This window comes from Pinus tabuliformis, chromosome 4_1 (genome assembly GCF_031772625.1).
Source record: "Pinus tabuliformis cultivar Carrire ecotype Pingquan chromosome 4_1, CPIR1, whole genome shotgun sequence".
Classification (NCBI taxonomy): domain Eukaryota; kingdom Viridiplantae; phylum Streptophyta; class Pinopsida; order Pinales; family Pinaceae; genus Pinus; species Pinus tabuliformis.
Genome location: NC_142303.1, coordinates 348,892,135 through 348,910,432, shown reverse-complemented (window position 1 = coordinate 348,910,432; position 18,298 = coordinate 348,892,135). Strand labels below are relative to the sequence as shown.

At 36.7% G+C, this 18,298-nt stretch overlaps 1 protein-coding gene across 1 annotated transcript; it reads right to left on the bottom strand.

Annotated features, from left to right (window-relative positions):
• Positions 1-320: 320 nt before the first annotated feature.
• Positions 321-3,059, bottom strand: LOC149175712 (rust resistance kinase Lr10-like). Its single transcript, XM_089421213.1, has 4 exons — positions 2,906-3,059; positions 2,647-2,697; positions 1,478-2,376; positions 321-596 (listed from the first exon to the last, which is right to left on the bottom strand). Exons 2-4 carry the CDS (start codon positions 2,693-2,695, stop codon positions 321-323), a joined length of 1,224 nt encoding a protein of 407 aa, XP_089277339.1. The 5' UTR covers positions 2,696-2,697; positions 2,906-3,059.
• Positions 3,060-18,298: the final 15,239 nt, after the last annotated feature.

Genomic DNA, 18,298 nt, shown 5'->3' with positions numbered 1-18,298 from the left:
CATGGAGTGAGAGGATCGATTTCGCAACAATGCGAAGACTTTGAAATAGCTTGCTCTACAGGCTTTCAGGAGGCGATCATACTCACAGCATGTTCTCAGGAAACAAATCATGGCTTGGGGACTGTCACTGCATATTGTTGGAGGTCATTAGCTTTCTCCATGGTTTTCCGGGGATCGATTTTGCAACAGTGCGAAGACTGGTTTGCAAAAGACGATCAAATATAGAAAGCTACGATATAAATTCAACTGAAGAAGAATTTACACTGGAAGAGAGCATAGGATTTTAAGGCGTAGCCGAGGAATTGAAGGGTAACGGAGGATTAAGAACGTCCTCTCCATTTCCTTGTAACATTTGGACAACCCTCGTCATACAAGGACGATCTCTGGAGTTGTACTGAATGCACCACAATCCTAACTTTTGCAAGTCTCCTCGCCTTCTCCTCATCTGCAGCTTCTATTTCCCCACCTCTCAATCTCATCCCCAACTCGCCGCTCTCAATCAGCTTGAAGGCCCACTCGGGGAAGTATAACTCGGGGAAGTATAACTGACTGGACTGGTTTACCTTGACATCGATATTCTTTCTGCCGCCAACAATCTCTAGCAACAACATGCCCAAACCATAGTTACCAAGTTCGAATTCGAATTCGATTCGATACGATAAAAATTCGAATGAAAAAAATTTAATTCGCAAAAAATTCGATAATAGAAATCATAAAAACATTTTTTTTTTCTTAATTTTTTTTCAATTTATTTTGAATTATGAATATTTTTTATTAATTTTAAATAATATAACAATGTTAGAAATAAAATTACTATTCATCTTTTCTCTCCAAAACATCAATCTTTCCATAAATAAAAACTAATTTAGTTACTTCACACATTTCAGTTTCCATGATTAAAAAAACAGAAATTTTCTAATAATAATTTTACCTTCTATTTTGTTCTGCCTTTTTAACTTTTTATTTTCCTTCTTTATATATGCCATCTAAACTCTTTATTTCGATTCATAGAATCTTGTAACAATGAAAAAATAAGCTACTTTCACTTATTTTCTGTTATTGAAAAAACTGATTTTTTCTAATTTCACTGATATTTTCAATTTTTACTTTCTTTTTCTGCTGGTCATTTTTCTTCTTTCCCTATATTCCATCCCGCTTCTATCTCTCTTTTCAAAGTAATGGCCTCCTCCCGTCTCACTCTGCTTCCCTCATTCGGTCCGTTAAGTGTTGGGAGGAAAACATTGCGACTGAAACCCTCTCAATTGGTAATGCTTTGGGGTTTGAATTTGTATTATTTACATCGATTTATTTATTTATGGTTATACTCCTCGTACAGAATTACAGAGATTATGACCATTTTTCTATCCAAATATACAAGTAATAGTTGGATTGACTTTGAAATGGGTGACTGTTTACTAACCCTAACTCCTTGTCATTTTCAGATTTTCCATATATGGTAAGAAGGCATTCTGCGCACAGAATTAACAAACTGCATTAACCCGCGATTAACCTTTAATGCAACGAATCGGATTGAATTTCTGCGAACTATTCGGCGGATGAACCGAATCGGCGAATTTCCGTATTGTTTGCCCGAATTCGGGCGAAATTGGTAACTATGGCCGAAACTATAGACATCTGATTTATCAGTAACAGGACCCATATCTCTCGACCACACCTCTGGCGCAACATATCCGGGCATCCCTCTCGGCACCGTGATCGAAATATGATCTTCTCCCTTCCCACACAGTTTTGCTAGACCAAAATCAGCAACTTTGGGGGTGAAGTCGGCATCGAGCAATATATTTTGAGGTTTGATGTCGAAGTGTATGATGCGTTTTTCGCAATCGTGATGTAAATAAGCAATTCCACGAGCCACACACAAAGCAATTGAATACAATTGCTCCCACCTTAAAATTTCCCCATTCTCTCTGTTGGCAAATATAAACTTCTCTAGAGATGCATTAACCATGTATTCATAGACCAGTGCACTTGTACGGCTTTCGAAGCAGTATCCCAACAATCGAACCAAATTGATGTGATGGACCCGTCCAACTGTGGTGACTTCATTCATGAATTCTGTTTGGTTGTGCCTATGACTATCAAGAAGCTTAACAGCCATTAAAGCGTCGTTCCAAAGCTTTCCCTTGTACACCACCCCATAACCTCCTTCTCCCAACTTTTCTGCAAAATTGTTCGTGATCTTCTTAAGGTCTAAGAGTGAATATCTTGTTGGCATCGGCGCTTCATAAGCATAATCCTGTAGGAATTTCTCAACCTTTGTAGTAGAGCTATCAGGAGGATGGCTTCTCTTCTTGGCATAAGACGTTAAGAACAGCGATACTATTGCTATCAGCGCAACTCCACCAAAGATGCAACCTGCAGTAGAATGGAGAGATTGGTATGAATTTGACCCCATGAGAATAGTAGAAATTAACAAGATACAACTTAAGAGTGATTTTCAATTTGAAGAAATCATAGTTTTAAGAGTGGAAATTAAGTGCAGCTAATCCAATGAAGCAACCTGCGGTGGAATGAAGATATTGATCTATCAATGCGATTATCGGCACATGCCCAAGAGAATAACAGAAACCAATTCTCGGTAGCGATAAAGCGGAGAAACAGAAGAGGAAGAAATAATAAATTTACCTATTATTTTAATGGCTTTGTTTCGAGGACCATTACTGGAAGAATTCATATCTGCTTTGTTTCAAGGACCATAACTAGAAGGATTCATATCTGCATCTAACAAGATTGCTTCCAGTTCAGATGTACGTCTATTGATATTAATGTTGAAATCTTTAAAATGACGGGAATGAAGATGAGCCCTATAACACCTTCAATTCATAATACTTTAAATAAACTAGCGGTTGTAAGTGGTTTTGCGGAAATTTAAGATAAAGCATACCATGGCCAGGGCATTTGTCAGTACTGGGTCCATCGATACAATAGCAAACGAACGGAGGAGGCGCAGTTGAAACCGAAGTGTTGTAACCGCATATTCCATAACTCCCCTCACATGACGTACACCTTTCATATTGGAGTACAACTGCAACTGGTTGTATTAGGGTAGAGATTCCTATTGTTGTACAGGGACCAGTAATTGATATAGTACAAACCACCAGTGATTGAGACTTTTGAAACCAAAATTTAAACAGAAATAAATAACATTATGTATAAATAAGTATTAAATTATGTCCAAAAATCACCCATACATTGACTGGGCCCCCAACTGTCCATAAATAGTATTTTACTACTTAATACTGCAAAACATATTGACCCAAGTAGAAAACAGGTAGAGCCATAAAGGCTTCCAAACTAGTCTATTCCAGAAGTACAAAACAACAATCACTTCAACCCCCACTCATCAGAACTGCAGCTTTGCATCCCAAATAAATATGCCTACCTGCACATAACAAAAGGAATGTATGTCAGCCATAACTGCTGTGTTGTTCAACAACTAAACACCCTATGTTCAATAAATGACACCCAACCCAATAACAATTAAATCCACTTTGTTCAATAAATGACACCTAGAGCCAATAACTGCAATAAATGACACCCAACTCACTCTATTTCTCATTAAAACAGATCAAAGCACATGGATCAACAAATAAACAATTCCCAACCATTAGATCACATCAAATTAAATCCACACCACACATTCAAAATGAAGTCATTGCAATCCATGTGCATCCATGTCCACCAAATAAAATCAAGTCCCCAAAACTATAAAACAAGTCCACCCACTGTTGAAGTTGCATCTTATGCTTTCAAACTATTCAGCAAACTTGAAGACAACATCACAAAACAGTGGCCAATATATTCAAGTTAGTTGTATGGATTACAACTCATTCTTCTTACAGTTTTGTTTTCATTGTTTTCATTTATCAAATTTCTTACATTACAGTTCTGTCCATAGGGTTATGGTTAACCTATAGAGTTACAGTTAACCTTTTTTTATACAGAGTTTATGTATGTGTTCTAGCTTATTATATCATCAGCTTCATAGTGATTACAGCTTACATATCACAGAGGTTACGTATGTCGTGTTAGTACTGTAGTCACAGCTTGTTTAGCTTACAGGAATTGAAGCTTAGCTTACAGGAATTGAACCTATTGAATACAGTCGTATCCATCTAATCGACGTCACAGTTTGTTTACCTTACAGGAATTGAACCTTAGCTTACAGGAATTATTTGATCATCAGCTTCATAGTGATTACAGCTTACATATCACAGAGGTTACGTATGTCGTGTTAGTACTGTAGTCATAGCTTGTTTAGCTTACATGAATTGAACCTTAGCTTACAGGAATTGAGCGATTATTATGGCTTGGGTTCTATGCAGAATGAGTTAAAACATAGAACAAAAATGAATTGTAACTTTAATGACTCTGATAAACTTAGTAATTTTTCACATATTTTCAGACCTTGACAATTATCATTGAGACATCACATTGAAACATAATCGAAAGACATGTATTTTCAGAAGCATGAAGATATTGAGAAAGCAAAAATTTTGATATTGAGTCGAAAGAATGCAAATAAGTGAATTTCTACTACTGATGAATGGACCATAGAACTGAGGAATGGTTTCTTAGAATGGAAGCCCGAGCAGATGACCATTTCTCTTTATTGGATTAGATGACTGTAAGATTTTAGATAATGAGAAAACACAATTAAAAGTAACATAGCAGATGACAGTCTTATTAGCCTTCATATCTTTTCACCTCGTTGAGCTCGAGACCTTAGGGTATGGAGAGCCCGAGCCATACGGAGTTGTAAAAGTTGGACCAAAGGAATGGGGATTTACATAATTCAGCACTGTAAATTAAGTCACAGAAAATGGAGAGAAATCTTGGAGCAGAGATTGTTCTTCTCAATATTCAAAATAACTAAATAAATTCAAAATAACTAAATAAATTATATGGAAAATATAAAAAATAAATGACTGCAACGAAACTCGATTAAACTGAAGTAAAACCAATTTTCTATGACACCTAGGAGACCATAGAATCAAATGTGATAGTGATTACAACTTACATATGTCGTGTTAGTACTGTATTAATAGCTTGTTTAGCTTACAGGAATTGAACCTTAGCTTACAGGAATTGAACCTATTGAATACATCTCATTCATCTTATCACTATTAAGCTCTATACACTAAAAAGCTCGTATTAGTATCTGAGCATGGTTTCAGTTCACCCTTATCTATGAGTGAGCTAGAACAAAGCTCTGTATAATTACATATGTTATATGTATATTGAAGCTGAATCTAGTCTATTAGGGAGATAACCACCCTGTGATACAGGTACTTTATCATATCTATACATGTATTTCTTAGGTTAGTACTGATAGGTCAACCTTTAGATGATGTTACTTATAAAATATCTGTGCTATTACTTATGCCGAGTGTTATGAGAACGAGACAAGCAAGTGATTAGGTAAACAAGCATGGTTAGAAAGAGTCATGTGTAACTACTGTGTTCTAATTCCATAGCTTGTCATAAGCTTAGATAAGGTACAAAGGTGACAAGCTAATCAATATACAACATGATATCCCGAGGTTCTCACTCTTAGTCATTCCTATTATATAAATACCTTTTTTCTTATTGCTATATAGAGTACCCTCTCCATAATCAATACTTAATCAATACATATGGATAGACTGTAATCACTATATATGCATATCCTAATGTAACAAGCTTTGTTTCCTCATTACTTTGATTTCCATGGTTCTACTTATGGCACTGATTCAACCATTAGTAATGATTACACTCTACTCTATAGGGTAAGTACATATTGAATATACCTACTTATTACCTGTATTCCCTAATCTTTAACAAATATAAGGAGAATGACGTAATTCATACATGTTTACATACCTCATTGGTTTAGCTGTATAAAGCTGTTGAAAGTAAATGGAAAATGATATATGAAAACAGTGACATACATGTTGATAGTTTCCTGTAATAGAGGAAAAGTATTTTTGTAGAAGTAATAAAGCATAATTTGACATATATTCTAATGTCTAAATGCAACATACATGTTGATAATTTCATGTAATAGAGGAAAAGTAATTTTTGCAGAAGTAATAAAGCATAATTTGACATATATTCTAATGTCTAAATGCAACATACATGTTGATAATTTCCTGTAATAGAGGAAAAGTAATTTTTGCAGAAGTAATAAAGCATAATTTGACATATATTATAATGTCTAAATGCATGCAATAATTTTACAGGTTGTTGCATCTATGGCAAAAGGAAGTTACTCTGCTCGTACAAGGAGAAGTGGCAGGAGAGTGACAAGGGGTACGCAGCTGCGATGCACATCATCTGATGATGACAGGCCAGCTGATGTCAATGCCGGCAATGCACCAGGGAACATTGTTGAAGATGACCATGTGACAACCGCTGATGTTAACACACCATCAGCCACAGAACCACCATCAACAACAGTCCAAGGGGCAAGCTCAACTAAAAAGATCAGTGCTATAAGAGGATGGACAAAAGAACAAATGCTAGTTGCAATTGACGACATAGAGTTTAATGGATACTTAGTTCGGGCATTTGCAAAAAAGCATGGTATTCCTCCCTCATCAATACATTATTGGATAAATGGACTGACTCATACAAAACGTAGACGGCCTCTTACAGTTATGACTGAGGAGGAGGAGGCCGAGGTGGTTGAGTGGTGTAAAGCGATGGCCCAACTGGGACATGGGCTAGAGTTGATACAACTCAAATCAACAGTTGCTCAAATCTGTCAAGGGAGGCCAAACCCATTCAAAGATGGGTTTCCTGGTAAATCATGGTGGTTTGGGTTTAGAAAAAGGCATCCAGAACTTGTATTGTGTACTGCTGAGGGCCTTGACAGAGACAGAGCATTAAATTTGCACCCTGCAGTTGTGCAAAAATTCTATGACACACTTTCTAGTGCTTACAATAAACATTCTTATGGAGCAGACCATATATGGAACTGTGATGAAACAGGTTTACAGGCAGGGAGGAATTGTGGCATGCGGGTAATTGCCAAGAGAGGGAGCCGAAATGTGCCAAAGATTTTGCCCAAGAGCAGGGAGTGGATAACTATTTTATGTTGTGTTAATGCAATTGGTACTTCAATCCCGGGATTTTATCTATTCAAAGGTAAAAATCAACTGAAAAACTATATACAGAACTGTGAACCAGGTGCATGCATGGCTGCACATCCCCATGCATGGATGACTAAAGAACTATTTCTAAGTTGGCTTTTTCACTTTGCTGCATCCGTACCAAGTGGCGTCTCGCCTAATAGCAGACACCTTTTGATATTAGATGGCCATGGGAGCCACATGGCTGTAAAAACAATTGAGGAAGCAAACAATTTAGGCATCGACTTGTTGACATTGCCCGCTCATACCACTCATAGGCTTCAACCCCTTGATGTTAGTGTTTTTGGCCCTTTCAAGAACTATTTCAGGTCGGAGCGTGCTACATGGATGGCAAAGAATCCAGGGGTTGAGGTGAAAAGGTTTGAGCTAGCAGAGCTTGCAAGCAAAGATTTTAAAAGGGCTTTGACACCATCAAATATCAAGGCTGGCTTTAGGAGGACAGGAATCTGGCCACTGAACTATGATGCTCTTATGCATGATACTGGTTGTAGCCAAGCGTTTCATGTGGATGGTCAGGAAGAAGGGAATGTCCAAACAGGTGTTGAAGTGCAAGAAGTAGATGACCAAGATGATGTTGTTGCAGCTGGTAATATGATTTCCCTGTCTCAAGGACACTTATATGCTGAAGATGATGAAACTGTATGTGAAACACAATATAACAATGAACAAATTCCTAGTAACATGGAGATTGTTCCACCAACTCAAGAACATGAAATTCCTGTTGCTGATATTGCTAATGATATTGTTGAACATGCAGTTGACAATGACCAATTGACATTGCCAAGCCAAGTAACCCCGCCTTCATGGCTAGCAGAAGCAATGATGAATATGAATGCACATAGTGTCTCAACAACCAATGAAGAAAGCATGAACATGCCCTCACAACCAGCAGAATTGAACAGTGAAATTGTTCGTTTTTTTGTGGACAATAGATCAATGGAAGAAGATGAAGGACATAATGTGGCATCAAATGAAGATAATGATATGGTTCAATCAGTTCCAACAGATACTGAAAGGGAAGTACCAAGCAATGACATGCAGGTGGGAGGGGTGGAGAAGACACTTGGACGGTTCCTAAAGCTACCAGTAGAGAGAGTATCAATGAAAAAAAAGCAAGGTGCAACGGGTAGTCTTCGTCTGGGCCGAAGCTCACAGTTACTCACCTCAGAGTACTATATAAACCTGTTAGTTGAGTCAGAAAAAAAGAAATTTGAAATGCAAGAATTAAAACAGAAAAAGAAGGATATAGTCAAGGAGAAGAAGGCAGCAAGGATTGTTGCAGCACAACGTCAAGCAGAAGAAAGGATTGAAAGAGATAAAGCAAGGCAAGTTAAGGACCAACAAAAGAAAATGGCAAGACAGGAAAAGGAAAAACAAAAGGCACAACAAATGCTTGAAAAGGAACAAGGGATGATCAACGATACAAGAATAGCTAATGAAACCAGGATTATTTCAAACTCATTGGACTCCATTGCAGACAATACACCATTATTCCAAAATCTCATAAACATTCAAGTGCCCCACTATCAAACTGAGGGTTTACCCACTTGCCTTGTTCCTACCAGAGCTGGTGTCAATTCTCTGTATGCTCATTACACACTTCCACTTAATGCAGGGGTCAGTAGGGAAAATGTGAGGTATGGGTACTCAGTACCTCCATGGTTGGAAGCTACAAATTGGAATCAATCATATGTCATCAATCAACCATTTCCTAATCAGCCCTTGACTGGTAGGCAAACCTACCTGGCTCAAGAAGGTAACTCGGGGAGTTTTGGCACTCAAGATTCTCAGGGCCATAAAGAATAGGGGTGCCATATGTTTTTGGTTCTAACCACATTATGGTGTGGATTTTGGGTGGATTGTATCTTTTTCTTGGCACAGAAACATTTTGGCTAACAACCTAGTAGTGATTTCTTGTGGCAACCTAACTTTGTGTCGATAAGAAATTTTCAATGGAATATGTCTTTCTGTAAAATATTGATTATGATAAAACTATTTCTATAGGTTATTCTATGCGCCCTCCCCGCCACGTCAGAAAACCACGCGTAAAAGCACATGGAGCCGGTACAACACCTGTGCACCATGGAGCTCATGTGTTGGCCATCATATCATTGCATAAAACTTTGTGTTCGCGCCATTTCACAGGTTTGTTTGGGGTCATTGCTGCGATGTTTGGGAATTCAATAATAACATTTCAAGTTGCATATGAAAAAGGCTAAATATAGAAAACAAATGACCAGACAGTCTTATTATGATTGAGAGCACTCATTATCAAGTTGAGTATGAAAAAGACTAAATACAGAAATCAATGAGGAGGCAATCTACCTCATAATAAGTTTTATTGAATGTGAAAAAGCCACTAATAATTTTATTGATTGAGGGGACACTTGAGAAATTGAGAGAACTCATTATCAAGTTGCATATGAAAAAGGCTAAATATAGAAATCAAATGACCAGACAATCTTATTATGATTGAGAGCACTCATTATCAAGTTGAGTATGAAAAAGGCTAAATACAGAAATCAATGAGGAGGCAATGTACCTCATAATAAGTTTTATTAAATGTGAAAAAGCCACTAATAATTTTATTCATTGAGGGGACACTTGAGAAATTGAGAGCACTCATTATCAAGTTGCTCTCAATATCAAGTTGAGCATGAAAAAGGCTAAATAAGTGGACCGTTATCTAAAGGAACATCATTCAACTTGATAGCTCATGCTTCAACCATAATGCTTACAAAGCAATTTCTACCCATTGTATTCTGTAATAGCTAGTCAGTGAACCCCAAGACGGGCTGGAAACAGAGACTACTTCAGATATTCACACAATGAGCAAACTATTATATCATATACTAATTTACATTAGAACTTTGAAGTGAACAATAGAATTAGAGGGACCTAGGAATAAGTCATATTTGCTCATTTACATGATCCACATCCTTAATTAAATTAAAATGAAAAGCAAGGCCACTGAATGTGCAAGCCCCATTCTTGGGAGCAATTGGAGGGATGACGTTGTTCGCTGGAAGCGAAGGAGGGAGAAGTATAGCTTTGTCCACTCAACTCCCTCACAATCAGATGGAAACCCTGAGACAGATACTCTTGATCATCCCGTATTGAACATTCTTTCGATTTCTATATGTGGTTCCATATTAATATGTCTCGGTTCTTCTACTTAGTGGACAGTTCGCACCTCAATGGCTCAATGGCTTTTCATGTGGTCAATAAATTTTGACATCAGATGTTAGGAGAGATGGGTTTGACACTCCACCCATTAATCTTTGGATGATCTTTTCTCTAAGAGCATTTTATACATTGTATTTTTTATGCCTTCGATCTCAACATTGAAGGCATCAAATTTGCAGCACTGTACAAAGCTCTAAATCACTTATGGCTCCAATAAGTGGACTGTTATCTAAAGTAACATCATTCAACTTGATAGCTCATGCTTCAACCATAATGCTTACAAAGCAATTTCTACCCATTGTATTCTGTAATAGCTAGCCAGTGAACCCTAAGACGGGATGGAAACAGAGACTACTTCAGATATTCACACAATGAGTAAACTATTATATCATATACTAATTTACATTAGAACTTTGAAGTGAACCACTGAATCAGCGGGACCTAGGAATACGTCATACTTGCTCATTTACATGATCCACGTCCTTAATTAAATTAAAATGAAAAGTCACTGATACAGTAAGGTTTTATCGTTGGAGCCCGAGAAGGGTTAGTTATTGAAATGTATTTTATGTATGAGAACATAATTCATTACTAAAAATATTTATTCTCTTATCTCTGTAACCATCAGTAACCGGTTTTGGAATCGACTGTAAAATGTGTGAACTCCTCCTTTTTTTCAGAGAAAAAAGCATCACAGATTATATTGACAATATAAAAAACATCATAAGATACAAAAGGGTGGCATATCACAGCTACTGTCCGAGACATCTCGAGGAAAGGCAAATGTCAGAGGTCCGAAAACATATACATCAGGTTCAGGAAAATAGCAAAAAGCATCAAAATTAATAACCAGGAGTAACAAATTCCGAAAACGAACAAGACTTCTCTTCCTCCATAGTTAAATAACTGCAATGGTAGACTTATACTGCCCCATACATATGGCCATTAAAGAATTTGTTATTTTCAGCGCAACCAAAAAAAACCCCAAATTTGTTTAAACTGTAAATATACTCAAATTAGTCAATTGTGAGCAGCGTCAACATGGAAACAAAAAGGACTGTGTATACAGGATATCCATATTGCAAAACATATACATCAGGTTCAGGAAAATAGCAAAAACACCAAAATTAATAAGCAGGAGTAACAAATTCCAGAGACGAACAGGACTTCTCTTCCTCCATAGTTAAATAACTGCAATGGTAGCCCATACATATGGCCATTAAAGAATTTGTTATTTTCAACGCAACCAAAAAAAACCATTTGCTTAAACTATAAATATACTCAAATCAGTCAATTGAGAGCAGCGTCAGCATGGAAACAAAAAGGACTGTGTATACAGGATATCCATATTGCAAAACATATACATCAGGTTCAGGAAAATAGTAAAAAGCACCAAAATTAATAACCAGGAGTAACAAATTCCAGAAACGAACAAGACTTCTCTTCCTCCATAGTTAAATAACTGCAATGGTAGACTTATACTGCCCCATACATATGGCCATTAAAGAATTTGTTATTTTCAGCGCAACCAAACAAACCCCAAATTTGCTTAAACTGTAAATATACTCAAATTATTCAATTGAGAGCAGCGACAGAGGGTTTCGAGGCTTCATTTCAAATACAAAGAGTGAAGTTCCTGACAGAAGCTTTCACGGATGAGGAGAAGATAAGTTATGCAAGTCAATTGAGAGCAGCGACAGAGGGTTTCGAGGGTTCGTTTGGGGTCATTGTTGCGATGTTCGAGTTTCCCTTTGTCTTTCTGCTCGGGGGTCGAGGGCACGGGATGGCCGAGGAGCACGGGACGGCCTTGGATAGCACCGAAAATAGCAAAAATAACAGCGAGGGCACGGGACGGCCGAGGATAGCACGGGACAGCCTAGGATAGCACCGAAAACAGCAAAAATAACAGTGAGGGCACCGGACGGCCGAGGATAGCATGGGACGGCCTAGGATAACAGCGTAAACAACGAAATTTCAGATAAACCCTAAACCTTCAACAACAAACAGTATCAAAATATCCCATAAACCCTAAACCCTCGGAAAAAAATCCTCAAAAAAATGCCATAAAATGCCATAAAAGTTTACAAAATATCCAAAAATAGAGATGTTTGTGTTGAAAAACACAGAGAATGTTAGTAGGATTAAAATCCTACCGGATACATGGTCGCCGACCTCCCCCACCTTCCCCGGAGCTCGCCAGACCCTCTCCACACCTGCAACGACCTTCTGCACACCTACAACGAGCAGAAAAATATATATTAGCGAACAGAAAACCACAAAAACACCACCACAAAACAACAAATTAACAGCAAAACACCATTTGACCTCGAGCTCAGTGAAACAGCGACCGACTCCTCCCCAAACAACAAAATTGTCGAATAAGACCAGCAACAGAGAAATGCTAAACAACTGGCATTCCAGAACGACCAAGAACTCTAGGCAGAAAAGCACAAGAAAAGCAAAAGTGTTGTGCCAACCACAAACCCTGAAACTCCAGCAAACATTCGCACCAGCACCTGCATACCAGGGAAGCACGCAGGTCCACAAACCCTGTCAACAGAACAAACGCCTCAAACAGCACACGAATAAACAACGAAGCACGCAGGTTCCGGGGCCGTCCCGTGCCATCTTCGGCGGGGGGCTTCGCCCAACAACCGGCCCCAAGCAGAAAGACAAAGGGAAACTCATACATCGCAGCAATGACCCCAAACGAACCTGTGAAATGGCGCGAACACAAAGTTTTATGGGTTGATACGGTAGCCAACACATGGAGCTCCACGATGGACAGGGTCATACCAGCTCCATGTGCTTTTACGCGTGGTTTTCTGACGTGGCAGGGAGGGCGCACATGTAATGGCGACCCTCCCTAGTGCCACATAAACTGGTACTTGTTCCATAGAACACGCCGAAGTCGAATTTTCGTACGAGTAATAGACACTACTACTAGCATTACATTTCGGGAGAGATAAGTGATCCTGTTCCTTACATTTGTACACGTATAGGGTAATGTTCTCTGTAGCCTTAAATCTGAAGACAGTGCCTGCAAATTCTGAAGACTGTATCCGACTATTTTTGCTATCATTCAAGAATTGACAATTCTGACCTCTCGTAATAACTAATGTAGTAGCAGGGAGAAGCGCTGTTAGTAATGTGTAATTCCAGCCACGAATCGGGATAACAAAACTAGAGTTCTGCACACAGTTGATCTGGAAGCTAGGGTGGCCGCATCCACGGCTTCCTACACCGAAAGGATAATGTATACGCGCAGTCCCGCATTTACTAGTATTTAGACAATACTGATATTGCGCGTCCAAGCTTAAGGAGCAGGGGAATAGAGAGGCACAGCCGAGAGTAGCGATAAGGAAGAAGAGGTATTGAGGCAGTGAATGAAGAAGGCTTTGAGATGAACAGATGATTCCATGAGCAGGAAACGAGATGATAGGCATCGAATACGCGTTCGGAAGACAAAAATGATCACGAACTGCAACAGAGTGAGCTAGGTATTCTTAGATGATAGTAATTCTCAAATAATTCAAGAACGTCTCTTAAATTGAAGGAATCAAGTTCAGACTTTAAATTAGTTTTTAGCAAAACATCAAATAATTTAATCTAGTTCCATCGCTTCTCCTGTCCCTTCCCCATCCAAGTATATATATCTCGGGGGCTTACATATGCCATAAGAGATGCCATCACACTGCGGACGGATTCGGAATTTTCTAAGCAATTTTCTTACCAGGAAGAACATTGTTATTGGAGTTGTTTTTAGTGTGATTCTTTTTATGGCGATACTTTGAGCTTGACAGCAGCGGTTTCCGTGAATGTAACGACTCGGTCGAGTCACGACTCACGAGTGAATATATTAGATATGGTTAGCTGACACTATAACCAATACACCCTTCAATTCATAGATATGAATGCTAGAATGGTATTTTCGGGCTCCGGCGTCCGTGAATGTAACGACTCGGTCGAGTCACGACTCACGAGTGAATATATTAGATATGGTTAGCTGACACTATAACCAATACACCCTTCAATTCATAGATATGAATGCTAGAATGGTATTTTCGGGCTCCGGCGTTCTCATCCACACACGTGGATAACACTATTCGAAGCATAAATATCGGTAGACCTTGCTAATACAATGTATATGACTATTGGGAACGTAGAAATATTCCAAATATGAGAAGTGTAAGTTAAGCCGTAAGAGAACGTAGAAATATTCAAAATATGAGAAGTCTAAGTTAAGCCGTAAGAAGCACGTTTCCTCAAGCACGTTTCCTCGAGCAAATATCAAAATGTTGAAAAGTTGTTGCACACCACATGGATGTGGACATTATCTCTTGTTTGTACTAAAAAACAAAGTAAATAAACCAAAGACTAAACAACGAAAACAACGCATATTAGAAGAGGAAGATTTTGGTAAACTAAGAGAAAAGGCTTCCCTATTCAAGTGTATAGATGAAACTTTTAGAAAAATGAGACGGTAGATTATTTATATAAATTTAAAAGTGGACTAATTTAGATATATAAATATAATTACATTAAAAGTATTAATGTAGTTTATACGAGTCCAAAGTTTAATTTGTATTCACCATTGATAAATATACCAATTATATTTATCATTGAAATAAATATATTATTATTATCATTATAATTAAAATAATTGTAATTACTATTATTATTTATTATTAAATGTTATTTATTATTATTTAATTTGAAATTATTTAATATAAATATAAACTTTACTAATATGAACTATTAGATTAATAAACTCTAAGGATTGATATTATAAACTTAAGAGAATAATAAACCCAAAGGGTTAATAATAAAACCCTGAGGGATTATAAACCCAAAAGAATAATATTTAACCAAGAGATTATTACTAAAAAACAATAGGGTTTATATTCACTTTGGTTTATAGTATTAATCTTTTGGGTTTATTATTCCCTTGGCTTTATAATATCAATCCCTTGGGTATATTAATCTAAGTGTTCATATTCCTAAGGTATAATATTATTCATAGGTTAATAATATTAATCCCTTAGGTTCAATATAAATCATGGTCAACCAAGGGTTTATATAGTTTAAATTTATCATACTATTCCCTTGGGTTTAATAATATTAGTCTCTTTGGTCCACTTGGGATAGCTCAATTGGCAATGGCTATGGAAATGAAGTCTTTCCGAGCCAGAAGTCTTGGGTTCAAATATTTTGTTATCCCCCAGATGAGGGTGAGAAGTTGGACATGAAGAATATGTAGTCCTACCAGGCTTACAATAAAAATAAAAATAAAAAAATAATATTAGTCCCTTTGGTTTATAATACCTTGGGGTTCTAGTATTAACCCTTGGGTTTATAATAGCAATCCCTTTGATTTACTAATTTAAGAGTTCATATTCCTAGGATATAATACTAAAAACCCAAGAGATTATGAAGCAAAGACAATAATATTAACCCAATGGATAATAAACCCAAGGGATTAATACCAAAATCCCAAGGAATTATTAACCCAACAAAATAATATTAAACCTAATGTTAAACCCTAGGGATTAATATTATAAACCCAAGGTATATAAACCCTAATAAAAATATTATAAACCCTAAAATAAACATGGTTGTTCATGGTTGACAATGGTTGATTTTCATTTTGAGACAATCCTTTTCACACTGCAATGTTGGACCATGGTTGACCATGATCAACCATCTTCATTCAAGGTTTTATAATATGTATCTTATGGTTTATATACCTTGCGTTTATAATATTAATTCCTTTGGGTTTATAATCCCTTAGGTTTAATACTAAAACGCCAACGAATTACAAACCCTAGGGAATAATATTAAACCCTAAGGATTAATATTAACTACAAACCCAATAAATAATATTATACCATGGGAATATTATACCATTGACTTTTTAATATAAAACCCAATGGAATAAAATTAAACCAGCATAATTAATATGATAAACCCAAGGTATATAAGCCCTAAGATATTAAATACCCTCGAATAAACATGGTTGGCCATGATCAACCATCATCCAACATTATGACAACGATTGTATCAAAATGAAAATAAACCATTTTCAACCATGGTCAACAATATTTATAAATCCAATGTATATAAACCCTTGGTTGACCATGATTTATATTGAAACTAAGGATTAATATTATAAACCTATGAATAATATAATACCCCTATGAATATGAACCCTTAGATTAATATACCCAAGGGATTGATATTATAAACCCAAGGGATTAATATTAGAAAACCAAGGGAATATAAACCTTAGGTTTTTTAGTAATAATCCCTTGGGCTTATTATCCCTTGGGTTTATAATCCCTTCGGTTTTATTATTAACCCCTTGCTTTTATTATTAACCCATTGGGTTTATAATATCAATATATTGGATTTATAATACAAATATTATAAACCTTAGGTATATAAACCTAATATAGATACTATAAACACGGTTGAGCATGGTTAATTTCCATATTGACCATCATTGATTTTCGTATCGAGACAATCTTTTTTACAACACGACGTTGGACCATGGTTGACCACAGTTGATTTCCATATTAAGACAATCTTTTTCACAATGTAACATTCGACCATGGTTAACCATGGTTGGTTATGGTTGACCATGGTTGGCCTTGATTAATATTAAAAACCAAAGGGAATAATAAACCCAAGGGATTAATACTAAAACCCCAAGGGATTATAAGCCCAACGAAATAATATTAAACCCAAGGGACAAAAATTATAAACCCAATGTATATAAACCCTAAGATAAATATTATAAACACTAAAATAAGCATGCTTGAACATGGTTGATTTTCATATTGAGACAATCCTTATCACAATGTGACATTGGACCATGGTTGACCATGGTTTATTTACATATCAAGACAATCTTTGTCACAATGTGACGTTGGACCGTGGTTGATTTTCATATCAAGACCATCTTTGACACAATGCGACGTTCGACCATGGTTGACTATGGTTGACCATGGTTGATTTTAATATCGAGACAATATATATCACAATGCGATGTTCGACCATGGTTGAGCATGATTGTCCATGATTTTCATATGGAAACAATTTTTGTCACAATGCGACATCCGCCCATGGTTGACCATGGTTGACCATGGATGGCTATGATTGATCATGATTAAGCATGGTTAATATTATAAACCCAAGGGATCGATATTATAAACCCAAGGGATTAATGCTAAAAGCCAAAGGGATTATGAATCAAAATGAATAATATTAAATCCAAGGGACAAATATTAAAAACTCAAGGTATATAAACCCTAAAATAAATATTATGAACACATGGGTTGACCATGGTTTATTTTCATATTGAGACAATTCTTATCAGAATGCGATATTAGACCATGGTTCACCATGATTGATTTACATATCAATACAATCTTTGTCACAATGCGATGTTGGACAATGGTTAACCAAGGATGATTTTCATATTTAGACAATATCTATCATAATGCGACATTAGATGATGGAAACCATAGTATATTTTCATATCAAGATAAATTTTGTCACAATGCGACATTTGAGACCATGATTGATTTACATATTGAGACAATCTTTGTCACAATGCAACGTTGGCCATGGTTGACCATGGCTGACCATGATTGATTTTCATATCGAGACAATATTTGTCACAATGCGAAATTTGACCATGGTTGACCAATATTAACCATGGTTGGCCATGATTGTCCATGATTTTCACATGGAGACAATTTTTGTCATAATGCGATATTCGACCATGGTTGACCATGACTTGCTATGATTGACCATGATTGATATTATAAACCCAAAGGAATAATAAACCCAAGGGATTGATATTATAAACCCAAGGGATTAATATTATAAACTCAATGAATTAATACTAAAACACCAAGGGATTATGACCCCAAGGGGATAATGTTAAACCCAAG

Bases quoted from the DNA above. Each gene is read 5' to 3' on its own strand.
- LOC149175712 (XM_089421213.1), bottom strand. From the start codon at position 2,695: ATGAATTCTTCCAGTAATGGTCCTCGAAACAAAGCCATTAAAATAATA. The intron at 2,377-2,646 runs GTAAATTTATTA...ATTCTACTGCAG, and splicing joins CAAAGCCATTAAAATAATAG to GTTGCATCTTTGGTGGAGTT. The intron at 597-1,477 runs GTGCGCAGAATG...TTGTTGCTAGAG, and splicing joins TAATGCAGTTTGTTAATTCT to ATTGTTGGCGGCAGAAAGAA.